This window comes from Rhipicephalus sanguineus, chromosome 3, assembly GCF_013339695.2.
Source record: "Rhipicephalus sanguineus isolate Rsan-2018 chromosome 3, BIME_Rsan_1.4, whole genome shotgun sequence".
Lineage (NCBI taxonomy): Eukaryota > Metazoa > Arthropoda > Arachnida > Ixodida > Ixodidae > Rhipicephalus > Rhipicephalus sanguineus.
Genome location: NC_051178.1, coordinates 144425775 through 144440105, shown reverse-complemented (window position 1 = coordinate 144440105; position 14331 = coordinate 144425775). Strand labels below are relative to the sequence as shown.

General features: G+C 47.0%; 1 protein-coding gene across 1 annotated transcript; it reads right to left on the bottom strand.

Annotated features, from left to right (window-relative positions):
- Window positions 1-602: 602 nt before the first annotated feature.
- Window positions 603-4017, bottom strand: LOC125757881 (uncharacterized). The gene is made up of 2 exons (XM_049414161.1): window positions 3518-4017; window positions 603-2103 (listed from the first exon to the last, which is right to left on the bottom strand). Exons 1-2 carry the CDS (start codon window positions 4015-4017, stop codon window positions 603-605), a joined length of 2001 nt encoding a protein of 666 aa, XP_049270118.1.
- Window positions 4018-14331: the final 10314 nt, after the last annotated feature.

Below are 14331 nucleotides of genomic sequence, written 5' to 3'. Positions count from 1 at the left end.
ATTGTACAAATATCTTGTAGTAAGAGGAGCCTCCTTAGCGCGTGCAATATTGCAAGCGTGGCAGAAGCGTAGAATCGCACCAGTCGTCAAAACATGTGCGTTGTGAAACAATTTGTTGGTTTAAAGGCCCACCAACTACAAAGCGCACAAGCATAATTAATCATCATTAGCAGCAACAGGGTCAGCAAAGTGTTCAGTTGCGCGGGTGCGCGTTTTGCCTTACGGACTCGCATTGGGTACTTCGCCGAGTCGCAAAAGGAAGAACTATGCCATAGTGGGCACTTCACAACTCCATACTCGCAGTAGGCATTTTAGGATAGTCTAAAACGGCCAACGTTACGCGCACGGACGTTCCTTTCCATCCAGCACGGTGTCCACCGAGAAGTGAAGGCAGGCTAGCTATTGAGAAAAGGCTATGCTTATGGAGCCTGATTACGCTATCGCGTTTTACTCTTGAAGGAGAAGCTCAAGCGTCCTCCAATTTTTTCGAGATGAAAACTATGCTGTAAAGTGAAAATTGGAATGAAGGAAGTTAAATATTTTTAAAAGATGGGTCTAATAGCAAACGGAGTCAGGTGTACTCCTTTTGCTGACGCACATTGTCATTCTGAAGTGCAGCTCTTCTTTGGAGAGGCGACGATGGTTTGGGAGGTCCCACGGCTGCCACTAACGGCCACTTTCTGGCGCCCAGCAATCGACGCCCAGATATAGCGGTAGTCCTTGAAGGCAACGAATAAGTACACCCCTTGTAGTCCGACGAGAAAGTTCACTACGACGTCAATCTCGGCAAAAGGCACGAACGTGCCCAGGAAGGCGACCATCCACGCGGCTCCCATGATGAGCGCGAGGCGGCAGAACAGCGCCATGCGGGTTCGGTGTCGCTTACGCTCGCAGTCCGCGCTGGCGTTCCCGTTTTGACCCTCTCGGACGCCCGCAGCGTCGGACGCGATGTCGTGGATGTAGAAGACAGTCTTCAGGTACACGAAGAGAGAGAAGAGCGTGAGCGTTGCCATGGGAACCAAGAAGTACAACACTAAACCCAAAAGGGTGCCGATCCAGCAAGCGACGGTTCCGTATCTGGGCGATACCTCGGAATCCGGAGTCAGCCAGTGCACCAGGAGAGCCGAGGCGACGATGACTAACGGCAGGCTCCAGGATAGCGTGGCATAGAGAGCCAAAGTCCGGTCGCGAGCCGACGAGAGCTTAACGGAGGTGACGTTGCTGCAGATGTCGTAAGACAGTACGCCGGTCCAGCAGAAGGTCGATAGGAAACCGTAGTGGACGAGTACGGCAACAACCACGCACGCCACCCCATGTACGTCGACGAAGCTTGTGAGCAAATACAGCAGCTGCGTGATCATCAGCGTGACCGAAAGACACAGAGTACACTTGGACGAGAAGCTTCGGGATCCCTTGTAAGCGCAGAAAACGACGACCTTGAGCGCGAGACAGCATACGGACACGGACATGCAGATGACCGTTACATAGTTGTAGACGTTGAAGTACGCGTTGGGTGATGCGTCGGCATTGTGACCACCGACGGGGTGAGTAGGCTTCGTTCCGTTCGTGAATCTGTTTCCGCGGCGTAGCGTTAGGAGGTCTTTTTTCTTCAGGTTCGGGGCCTCCCTGATGTAGCAGTGACCGTCGTGCTCGGCGTAGCACGTCGGAGTGCTAACTACGGGCTTGAATATGGCTGCCAGGTTTGGAGGGCGAGCAGAGGCTGGTCTCTTCTCTCCGGTGGGGTGCCTGCGCCAGGGTATTGTGAAGTTGGACACCTGCCTCGTTTGGCTGCAAGACAATCGGGACACGTTGGCGCCGTTGCACGTGGCACAGTATACATTCCGATAGATGGGATAGTACGGATTTTCCGCGTCGCTGACGGGTGCGTAGTAGGTCTTGCACCTGTCCGAGATGTGCTCGCCGACATGTTGATCGCATGCGTCATCGGGTTTGTCCGAGACGCAGGGTCTTAGGTACAGCTCGGGATCACCGCTTACAAGTTGGGGCAGGAGTGCACGGACAGGTTTCCTTGGTCCCATCGACATGGCGTCCCAGAAGGTGGCGTTCGCGACATCGTTGTTGCAGAGCGCGCAGAAGCCATTTCTGGAACGATGCAGTCAAATTACGTAAAGTTAGAACCTTGCATGAAATGTTAAAGTAAGGGATGAGGAAAAAATGACAATAATAAGTTAGAGCTTACCAACAAACATTCCAACCAATAAAAATAGGTGTGAAAATGCTGCGTGGAAATGACACCTCCCTCTCAAAGCCCTCGCTTAACCTTCTGATATACTTAAGCACGGTTAGTTTCTGAATATAGGATTGCGGAGCAGTGGTGCCAGGTTGCACATGCTCGTAATGTCAAAATAGGGAGGCACAAACGCAACGAAAAGCAGATGTTGAAACTTCAAGCTTTCTTGAATTAATTATATAATAATAAAGAAGCATTAAAGGGACACTAGAGAGCAAAACGATTTTTCTCGCATTAGTAAAGTAGTCTTCCACGATACCAAAAACACCACGCTTGCTGCGAGAAGACGCTTAATAAGCGAGAAAACGCGCAAAAAGAAAATACATGTGGCGAAGCCACCTTGGAATTCCCGCACCATTTGCCGTGACGTCACATATTTTTGACGGCGCCTGCTTGGCCCTACGTAGTTCCAAATCGGTTAAATCGAAATACATTGTCCTCTGAGGGGGCCAGAGACTTGACATAACGAGTTTGTGGAAATTTCGTCGAGCCAGTGGCGCCAAAATACGTTACATGCTCTTGGAAATCTTTTACGTCACGAATTACAAAGTTCGGCGCGAAATTTAAAAATGAAACGTTGAACTTGGTTTTCTCCTCTAATAATAAACCTATGGTGGTGAAATAAACTACACAAGAGTTCTCCGAGCATACTTTATTAATCTAAACCAATTCATTGTTTCTCTTTAGTGTCCCTTTAACAGTCGCTCAATGTGACATGAACACGTAATTTTTACTCGGTACTTAGTGGCGTTCCATGCAACATACAGTTCAGTACTGGAAACAGCACGAAAAGACAAGACAAGAACAGATACGACCAGGCGCTGTCTGTTCTTCTTACCTCGTTGTTTTTTCGCACCTTTTCCAGTAATCAAACCGTACCAACATGCTCATTCTCAGAACCTTTCATACAGTTCAAGTGTGTCATATATGCCTTATGAAAGGGAGACTTACATATACACGAGTCAATAAGCCTCTAAAGTGCGTTCCGAGCTAGAGAGCTTCTTGAAGGACTTAATAAGAAGACTACTCAGTCACCGAGACGTCAATGTGTTCGTGCACATCAGTGTCGCCTTCTCCTGTGCGGACTAGCGCAGAAGAAACGACAGAGAAGCGCTAATGCGACAGTGTCCAGAGAATCTACGTAATCAATCTTGGCTCCAGGGGATGTTCTCCTCCCCAACAACAGCGAATATCAGGAGAAAAAAGTGAAATAAGAAGCTCAAGCACGGAGACCAGTGGGAAGCGAGGGCAGATATTCTGGCTCACCTGTAAGTGACGTGATTGATGCTTGTGGCCGGTATGTGATGGAAGTCCTCGTTAAACGAGTGCCCGTTCTCGCACGCCGTCCTCACCTCGTCTTGCGGCCATGATGGCAGGCATCCAACTACCATGGAAACGTGCTTTATCAGCCGAGTTGAGACTTGAACCGGTACGCAGGAGATCTCCGGAAATTCAGTCTCGTCCTCCGGTAAGAACTCCACGTCCCAGCAGCAGTCCCTGTACACTCTGCAGTTTGGCGCGCACGAACAAGTGACAACGTATGTCCCGGGCTCACAGCTCAATAGGTCGTTAGAGCATCCGTGCAAGTTGGCCGGGCACCACATCAACGACTCGAATGCGACGTCCTCAATGTCCTCGTAGGTGTCTCTGGACACCGTCCAAGGCAAGGTGGCGTTGCACTCTTCCGCGACTACTCCACCGGGCTTCAAAAATGTCGCTGACAGTGCGCAAAGCAACCGAGCAATCGACGTGGAGCAACGCCTCATCCTTAATCAAGCGGTGTCCGCCACCATCACTCGTCTCACCTGAAAAAACACGGCATAGTCAAAGTGTTACACGTTAGCCTTTAGTGTAAGAAGCTGTGTCTCCTTTTATAAATTGCCCTTATCCCGAAGTGTTCAAGAATTAAGTAAGTGCACTGATACGGCGCAATCTTACCGAGGTATTTTATCTCAATAATTCGAAAAGGAATAGCGTCACAACGAAAGTAAGATAAGTGCTTGGCAGCGTATTGCAGTCATAAGCTTAGCTAGTCATGGGCCTTCACTGTTAAATATACGTGAAAAAGAATGCACAATCAACGTCAAAAGCTTATGGACCACGAGAAACGAGAAAAAGCTCAGTATTCCCGCTGCCTCGGCAGGCAGTCTTGAATTTAGATTTCCGGCCTGTTCTAAAGCACGCTAATTGCATGTACTGTCCACTACAACCGAATACAGTCGCAAATTCCTGAGAAGTTCACAGTTTTCTCACACCTAGTGGTTACTTAAATTTTTGGCGCCGACTGCACATCGGGAGCGTTATTAGTTTATAACGTATGACACAAACCGCTTAGTATACGCCTGACATCGATGTACAAAAGGAAAACACTTCCGTCTCCCTGTATAAGCACGGACGGACCACTCGATAAAGGCCACCACTTCGACGACTAGAGCCACAACTACTTCGAGATCTAATAGCTCGAATCGATTGAGAACAAATTAGCACTGTAGTCATGATCTTTTTACCATACAACTTCACCGCCGACTCCACGATGACTCCACGCATGCTCAGTGAGGGCATGAAATTTCTTGCTGTTGATGGAAAAACTCCGGTCAACTAACACACTTGATTCGTGTTAAAGATGATACGCTGACGCAGAAACTTCACACAAGGAACGATTCAAGGTAGCTCCGGCGCTAACTTGACTATCTCAAGTAAAACGCTCGAGATTTCCTCCAGTCGAGGAGCGTTTCTAGTGAAGGGCGATTTGTGAATGGCAAAACAGGAGCGTTTCGAGTGAAGGTTCGACTCTTAGTCAGCTGAAAATTTCTACAGCCCCGTGCAAGTCTACGCTAAAGCTTACCTAGTTCTGCCGTAACTTTCGCAGCTCGACATACAAACCATACTGTTCTGGGCGACGTCACTACTGACAGACTCCGATTGCCACGCAAGATAACGTTGCTCTCGATAAGAAGCCCCGCTCACCTTTGGACTATGTCAAGGTGGGTAGTGACTGCCCGTATGTCGCTGCTCTTCCTTTTCATACGAAAGAGAGAGAGAGAGGGGAAAACGTTTATTAGTTGGCCAGTAAGTGAATGTTGGTCCAGGCCAGAGGGTTCCTGGAATAAGGGACCTTCCCACATTCATACGAAGAGAAAAACGCAAAGGCGAAATGATATCGCGGCACCAGATACTCGATGTATACATTTAGCGGTCAGCTTCAAAGACTACGTTCATTTCCAGCGGATAGTGGGATATCATGTCAGCGTCGAACTTAGAGAGCTTTTCCGCCAAAGGTGCTACGTTGATACGCGCGAGGTCTGCTTTTAGTAAGCCGATGCTATCTTATGTTTGCGCGACCTGGAATTTGCGTACTCTGGCTTTTTCTGCCTTCTTTTGTAGTATATACAGTCCCTGAAGCCCTTTAGAGCTGCGTATAATAGAAAGCTAGATACGTGTCTGACTTTCTATCTCTCTCTTTCTTTCTCTCTGCGACTGGTGTGTTTCATCGAGCATGGCCAACCAGTGCTGACGGCACAAAGGTTAGAGGACTTTCGCGAGCCCGGTGCGCAAGTGGGACCCAAACGCGACGCAGAGGTGTATTCGCATGTCGTCCTTGACACGGAGGATACAGGATACGTGAAAATCGTTTCTAATAATCACAATTTAGGGTGCGGAAGAGAAGTGATTCACTAACGATAAAGCTATTGACGCGCGTGAAAATACACCCTCAGTGAAACGCACTGGTATTTTCCCACACTATTTGTTTCCCTACGTGAAGCATTTCTTTGTCTGATCGGTATCTCGATCGCAGGAGATCTCTTTGTGAATCAAAATGGTATCACTAGCCTATTGTATAAAAAGCAAAGCGAGTGAGCGCTCCGATCGATGTTCTGCGTAATTAGTCGATATATCAGGCTTAAAATATCAGCATCATACAGTCATACTTATTCGTAAAGCATACAGAGTACCTATATAATGGAACATCACATAATATCACACGCACTTAGTGTGCGTCTGTTTCATCTTAGTATGATCCACTGGGTATGTACTACTGCCTATGTGCCCATTGTTGACGAACCTCCCAGAGGTCTGTCTACAGACGGACGCCTGGGAGAGAGAGAGAAGTGATATATAAAGCGGTTAGCATAGGTTTATCAGAGGTATTTACGGTTGTTTACATCCCACATGGTACAGAGGGTGTAAAGATTGGAATAAAAGGGAGCACAAATTAACTAAACCGCCTAACCAATCCCGCAGCATCAGGCAGCCTTATCAAAGTTTGTATGTAGACCCATAGATGTCGGAAACTTGACGTATGGTTTTCCGCGATTCAGGGCGCACCATAGGGGCCCCGATGTTTCCATAAGCGTTATTCTTCCGAGTATTCTTCCGAGTTTAGCTGTCCCTAAAAAAAAAAACTGGCTCCCTTACCGAGAAATATGGCCCCAAAACATGTTTTTCAACGGTATCGAAATTCGGGAGGAAGAAAGTCTAGATTTCTTCCAACAAAGCGGCCTTATTTAGAACGCTCTGAAAAGGGCCCTGAAAACAGCGCTATCTCTCCGTGCTCCGTCATAACATTTCTTCTGTCTTCGTTTAGTTATTATTTTTACAAGCGCTGCCGTAATAAAAAAACATCGCGCTCACTGCGTGTTTCTATATACTTCACAGAGTGTACGCATTAAGTTTGTTTCCAAACAGATACAATGAAAAAAAAAGGAAATTTTACAATAAACAGGATCCTCGTTTTGTTACCTTCCCCGTTCTTTACATTCTCGCTTCCTCGGTATTTTCTCCGTCCCTCTGAAAATAACGAAAGATCGGCATATCCATCACTATCAATTGCTTCCACTCGCACCTCCTTCCATCCTTGTCGCTGGCACGCAATCGTGAACAACGTCGCGCAGACAACGTCGAGCGCTTCGCTGCTCTCCGCGTAATTTTTTTTGTCTTCCCCATACCGTTCTCCAAGTGTTGGCACAAAAAACGCGGGGTGCGAGCTTTAATGAAATGTACACGGCTTGCAAACCAGAACCGTTTCGACAGGCGCGAGCCTCGATCGTCTCATTTGCATAAGAACAAATGAACTTCGCGCACCAAGCGCGTGCTTCTTCTCTTTTCAACTCCCGACAGCGTTTATTGCGAAGGCCGAGCGAGACGTTCTATAGCACGTTCGCGTTTCGCAAAACGCCCAGCGAAGCAGGCTGCATGCACCGCTGTAGCAGCCGTTTCTGTGTTGAACTGCGCCGGCGAGCGCTCTATACCTTCGTATTTGTGGATCACAATGGTCCATTGTGGTCGACGGTCTTGCCTCGCCGGCTTGTTGAGAAGGCAGTGCTACACGAAGCCTGCATACGAGCTCAGAAAGCTCCGCATTAAGCGGAAGACACGTGAAATGTCTTTCGTATACAGCGTGTTTCGTCGATTCTCGTGCACGTACGGCACGACGAGAAAGACAATAGCTTGTGCTAAATCAGGCTACGGATTGTGGTATAGGTAAGAACTAACTGCGCAGTCAAAAGGACACAAAGGAGTCGCACGGTCCCTTACGCATTTTCCTACGATGACTGGAAGGCGAAAACCACCTTCTTTTTCTTCTGAGTCGATTGTATTATTTACTCCCCCCCCCCTCCCGCTTTCCGCACCCAACGTGGTTTTGCACTGCCTCCGGGATCGGCCCACCTTTGACCAAGTGACTGTGCCTTGCGATGACGTCACCATTTGACGTCACGTGATGTGTCGTACAAATTTTGGTGACCTGTGGCGTCATGACGGCATCATAGGGTGACGTCATCATTTTTGCATCACTCGTGCTGACGCCGACGCCGCACCAACACCGACGGTCACTTTTCGCGTTTGATAAGGCATCTAAGGCTTTGGCCTTAAAGGTTAACCTAAATTGGTGAGGCATTCTCGCAATATTAAAGCATGTTACTATTTCCGTGAGAACATTGTTTCCATGCCCGCCTGGAAAGCCAGAACGGACGTGGGAACAGTGTACAGGTGGCCACGCTACCCTGAAGGTAATAATAATAATAATAATATCTGGGGTTTAACGTTCCAAAACCACCATATGATTATGAGAGACGCCGTAGTGGAGGGCTCCGGAAATTTCGACCACCTGGGGTTCTTTAACGTGCACCTAAATCTAAGTACACGGGCCTCAGACATTCTACCCTGAAGGTAAGCAAGGTTTAAAAGTGGCCCTCGCGCAATTAAACACCATATATCATCATCTTATACAAAGCCAGTCCTTGGTAAAATTAGATGCTGCCTCCGTCAACCATCTTGAACAAAACGGAAACCAGCAGCATTGAAGCCCAACCGTGCATACCCGCAGAAAGAAATACAAGCGCATTTTCGCAATTAAATAATAAAAGCGGGGGAGGGGGGGGGGGGAGCTTCCCTTACGCATCTTCTTTCACCTTTTTCGCTGACTCAGAACAATATTTTTTTTTCAACGTAATGTTTCCGTCTCGTAGATCGTTTAAGTACACGCAAAGCAGATTACTCCGAATTCACATCGAGCGGAACGCTTCGATATCTGACCGCCTGGCGTAATTGATTTCGCCAAGCGGCTGTCGCTAAAAAACTTAGCGGTCGTCTTAGTCACGCATAATTGCCTATTACGCAAAGCCGCACAGGCCTTGTGCCAGATGAAAGCGGTTAATGACCTCGTTTGGAGGCTCATTCGTTTCGCGTTCGCAAGCTTCCGGGAAGGAGAACGTAAAGCGTATACGCCCTCAGGAGCCGTGTCATCGCTTTCTTTTTAATCATCATTTCCCATCTTCAGAAATTATATATTTTCGTAATGCCATAAATAACGGTAATATTTCCTTCACTATCCCATACCCCTCGCCACGTGTAGGATAGCAAACAAGACGAGGTCTAGTTAACCTCCCTTCATTTCTTTCATTCCACCTGTCTCTCTTCATCGTGCCCACGGTGTAAGATATATATATTATATGGTTCATTCCGTATCAAGTATACCAGGTAATTTTCGACCATCTCCAATCATGCGGAAATAAATTGGGCTTGTATGTGTGAATGCCAGAAGTAATTATTGAATTATTGAGGCATTATATTTCGGGGAGAAAGTTTTGTGTTGCCTAGAAGGCCCTTCGAACTTGGAGCACGGAGGTGAAACTGTGTCGCACATAACAATGTATATAAAACTGCTGGTTTGAGCCATTACTACTAAATAATATTCTTCTTAATTTCAAGGCGCTGCTCTTTCATGATTGTGATAGTTTATTCATTTTTGTTTCAACTTTCATTATTTTTGGCCTTGACAAAAAGTCGCAAAATGCTGCATGTTCAGCATTTCTTAGAAAGAGCAGCAATTTTTTCTCGAGTAATATATTCACATTTAGGGCTTTGTAAGTCTCTATAGTAAGTGATAAAAATAGTGCGGGATTGAAAGAAGAAGAAACGTTGCCACAATATTGTGACAAATTCGGAAAAAAGAGCGTTCTGACCCATATTGCGGCTTGATTTTCACAATGTAGCGGTTCAAGTAAAAATATGACTTTTACGTCGCTGTGTAGCATGCTTTGTCGGTATGACGTACAGGAAGTTTGAAAAGAGTAGTTTTGTTTTAAGCGAGAAAAAAAATTCTAACTGAACAGCCACAAGGTCGTGCGAAGTGTTCCTTAGCCTAGCCTTCACTGCATAGCACGTCAGCGCAGGATTCCAGCGGGGGCCTTTTCGCAACAAATAATGCAAGTCATACAACTGCTTGCCACTTATTTTAGTAATACTGCTCTATATAACGTAAAAATGGCAATAGTGTTAAAATTATGGAATCGTACTATCCCCTTGGACCAAAATAAGGGCAACTAATATTCAACCGTTTCATTGTCCAAAGGGGCAGGACTATAATGTAGTCAATGGCCTGCAGAGCTGTTCTAGGGCGAGTATATATACATGCATACGTACAAACACACGTACGAACACATAAAAGGTGGTTGAACCCCCCACACCACCGAGAAAAATTTCTGGCTACGGCCCTGATATACAGGGTGCCCCAGCTAACTCTAACCAGAGTTTACAAATATGCCGACGCACTCTATGACGACGCTACCAAATTAATATGTTGCTGGTTATTGCATGGGGTAAGTCGAGCTGTTTTTGTGTGCTGCTTAGTTCCTTGATTAGGCAATATTAATCTACCTAATCTTGGATAACGAAGGTGGACGCGAAATTTCAATTATAAAGTTGTATATTGGTTTGCAAAACGCCCAATTAGACAGTTTCTGACTTTCTATCGATCAAGTATTAGCGTTTTTCTGCTTACTACAGATGCCTACGAAATACACAAGTATATCATAAAAACGGCAGGAAGTGGAAGATGGAAGCTTCCGATGAAAAAATCCGTAAACAGGAGGTGGGTGCTCGGAGTCGAGCCAACGTTTCGACAAGTGGACTTGTCTTCACGGCTGGAACTGACTTCCTTAGCTTTCGTGTGTACATGCTTCGTGCCGTCTCCACCACAAGAGAGAAGGGGAGGGCAACTGCCAGAGTGTGGGTGGGGGAAGAGGCCGCCGTGACGAACTGGGTGAGTCATAAGGAAGGCGAGAAGTATGTCATGTGGCATGCCCGTTCGCCTGCCGTATTGCTGTTCTCCCTAACTTTCCGCGTACAAACAATATTCTTCTCTCACGGCGGCTCAAGACAGTGATAAACAGACGCAGCGGTTAGCGCTTGTGCTGCCGTAAGCAATAGGTGCATCATCGCACAGCCGTCAGCATCGTCGCTTCCTTGTCGCCTTTCAAGCGGCAGCAGTGCTGACCAAATGCTATAATCGTTTTCACGCGAAACGCTAGTGATCGCTGCAATCGGGACGCGCATAGGTGCGCAAGAGGCCATGTTAAGCCGTGTTCAGACTACGTGCACAACGTACGGATCCTCGGTAAGGATCGTTACCGTAAACGCAATCAACGTAATGAGCTTGTTCAGACGTTGTTGTATTAGCGTAAAGTACGTAACGTTTGGGGCGTAAATGCTGGCGGGCCCGCGACTTTTACGACAACTACTGATGCGACCGTTATGTACGACGAATGGGCAAAGCAGTTTAGGTTTTCATTTTCCGCTCACGGGGCTTCCGTCCTCCCCAGATTCCGCGTCTTCATGCACGTCTTGCAAGTCATACAGTAGCATGTCTGTGCAGTTGGTTTGCCGGTGTTTATTGCGTTGCGTGCCCGTGGCCTGTAACCATGACCCGTAGCACAGCCAGCCCAGCCATGGCCAAACACGCGAACCTTGCTAGGCTGGAACAATTGTAGCGAGGACGCAGGGGCGTAGCCAGAAATTTTTTTCGGGGGGGGGGGGGGGGGGGGGCGTTCAACCATACTTTATGTATGTTCGTGCGTGCGTTTGTATGTGTGCGCGTATACATACGCAAGCAAAACTGAAAAATTTCGGGGGGGTTTGAACCCCCCCAACCCCCCCCCCTTGGCTACGCCCCTGCGAGGACGCAACGCATTTTCAGAACGGTGATTGGCTCGTCGTAAAAAACGTACCTTACCGAAAAGCTCAATTTGAACATACTAGGTCGTTAGCAACGCAAACGGACGATGCGGCTGTTATGCTATACGACATTTGTGACAGATGCGACTGTAGTCTGAACCCGGCTTTATGCGGTACTTTTTCGTATTTGATGGACATCTGCAGTAAGCAGAAAAAAACAGGTGAAGCTCGTACTATAAGTCGCGCAAGGCTTGAAACAGCAAAGCTGGACGATTCTGAAGTCTAATCTGGTTGCTTCTAGGTTGTTGCTATAGGCTTTAGTTAAGTGACGCTGGGTTGTTTCTAGGTTGATTCTCAGCGCTCAGAGGTTCATAGACGCTAGTCACAGACGCGACATGGATTTCCAAACTACAGATACAGAAACTTGCACTGAAACCGAGCGTTCGGACCTCCCTATAGATATACGGGCACGTCGTCGTTGGCGTAGGGCTTCCATCGCTTCGAGGTGTTCTCGCAGCCGCAATTGGTTTTCCCGTTCCCTAGTATTCTCTCGTTGTACATTATCGGGGTCTTCGGGTTCGCCGCCGCCGCTTCGCAGCCATTTGTTGTTGGGTTAACTGTTGCCTTCTCCATTTTTTTATGGACCAGTGGTGAGTAGTGGTATTTACCCAATTTCTGTGGTATGATGATGATAGTTTTCTCCGTTCATACGTTTTACCTCCAGGTTTAACAGCATCGCTGTTAAAACACTTATACTTAATAGATAGACACTTAGAAATCATCTTATAAGATGTTTTGCAAACCGATATACAACTTTCCCACTGAATTTTTTGCCCAGCTTCGTTGACTTAGAAGAGAAATTACCTTGCCTAATTAGCAATTAAGCAGAACACAAGAAATAGCGTGACTTACTCCATGCAATAGCCAGCAACATTAATTTGGTCGCGTCGTCACAGAGTGCGTCGGTATATTTTTAAACTCTCTTTCTATCGACCAACCGTCAACAAGCTCCCCCACAATCTTCGTGTATCAGAAAGGAAAGAGCTCAACTGGGCACTCACTTATCGATACACTTCTTTTGTTACGTACACGTGGAGTTAATTGGATCGCAGTGAACGGGGACACAATACCGCTAAGACGAGTAAGAAGAGAGTAAAGGTACGTCTCCGCGGCGCGGTCGCGCGTTACTGTGAGCGTTGCACGTAATTATTGACGCGAACGAAGCGTATAACAGCGGGTCCCCCCGGAAACGACCCCGAGCCATTAATCACCGCTTAGCGTGAGTAGTGCTCTCAGGCGCGCGCGCCCGCGCGCGTTTTGAGCCCTTCGTTGTTTTGATACCTGCTGCCGATATATCTCTCGCGGTTTCGCGTCGCCATCATAATTTCTCCTCGACAAATAGCCGACTCGATGAGTGTGTTTACGCTTCCTCGAGAGTGGGTTGAGCCGGGCTTGGTTCTTTGCGCGTGCTTCTAAGCGGCTTTTTTTTTTTTTGAATACCTGTCCTTCGCTGTCTTATGCCTTGCATTTTTGGTGCTGCCGCTGATGATGCTTGCACAGCATGAGTACTCCATTAGCAGTGTAGGGGCAACAAAAACACGTCGCGCGTAGTCACGCGCAAGAAGCTTCCGCACGATTCATCATGCATCCACTGTGCTAGGTTTCAGCGTTACCAGGGCTGCGAGAAATACGAGACGCGATGGGTAAAAGTGACCGTAGGATCAATGTGAGGCGCACGCCGTTCAGAAGTTATTTTCCGGCGGAGCGCTGTGGGAAACATGAAAGGGAAGGGAACGAAAAGAAATAAGAGAAAATAATTGCTGTCGCCAGGATTACTGCAAGGCTGGCAAAAAAGTGTAGTACAACAGGCTAAAAAAAAAGGCAGAAAGAGAAAGCACTGCATTACTTCGATCACCTGTACAATTACAACTAGAAGGAAAGGAAACCGGCCAACTATTCTGCGAAAGAAAGAAAGAAAGAAAGATTACCACTTGGTTAGCTTCATTTCTTAGCAGGCTTTCTCTGTAGCTTTCATTGTTTTTTCTCCCCTTCTCTTGCCGCCCAATACATGGCCATAAATTTACCGTAGTGGGTTGAGTCATCCCTCCAGGAGCCATCTAGTGAACCAATCAAGCATATTCCTTTTATTTTATTTTTTCACAAAGTATACTGCCGCACGCTTCGTGGCCGATCCCCCGTAGTGGGTTGAGCTATTCCCCTAAGGAACCAACCAACCAACCAAGCGACTTGGTACGCATGCATCCCGAAAACCAGCGCGCGAGCACGCGGGCTTAAGAAACAGAAAACAAAACTTCACTGGACTCGTAACCCCGTTCATTTGAAGGAAAAAGGAACTGAGGAATATAATCATTACGCATAAAATCAGCGTATAATCAATAAATTCTTCGTAGAAGCAATATTCACCAATATTCTGATTCTTGACGTATTATCAGGGAAGGCTACTGAACAATGGCAAGAAAGAACTTACAAAAAACAATAAGAATTCTAAATTTGGTCCCTCACATCTAGTTACGGAACCATCATAATGAACAATTCACTTTTTATGTTTTGTTTCTCAACATCTGTGCAATTTCGCTTCAGAAGGAAGGCTGACCTTATGCACGGAG

Coding starts and splice junctions, on each gene's coding strand:
- LOC125757881 (XM_049414161.1), bottom strand. CDS start 4,017: ATGAGGCGTTGCTCCACGTCGATTGCTCGGTTGCTTTGCGCACTGTCA. Junction 2,104..3,517: donor ATCAATCACGTCACTTACAG/GTGAGCCAGAAT, acceptor GCATCGTTCCAG/AAATGGCTTCTGCGCGCTCT.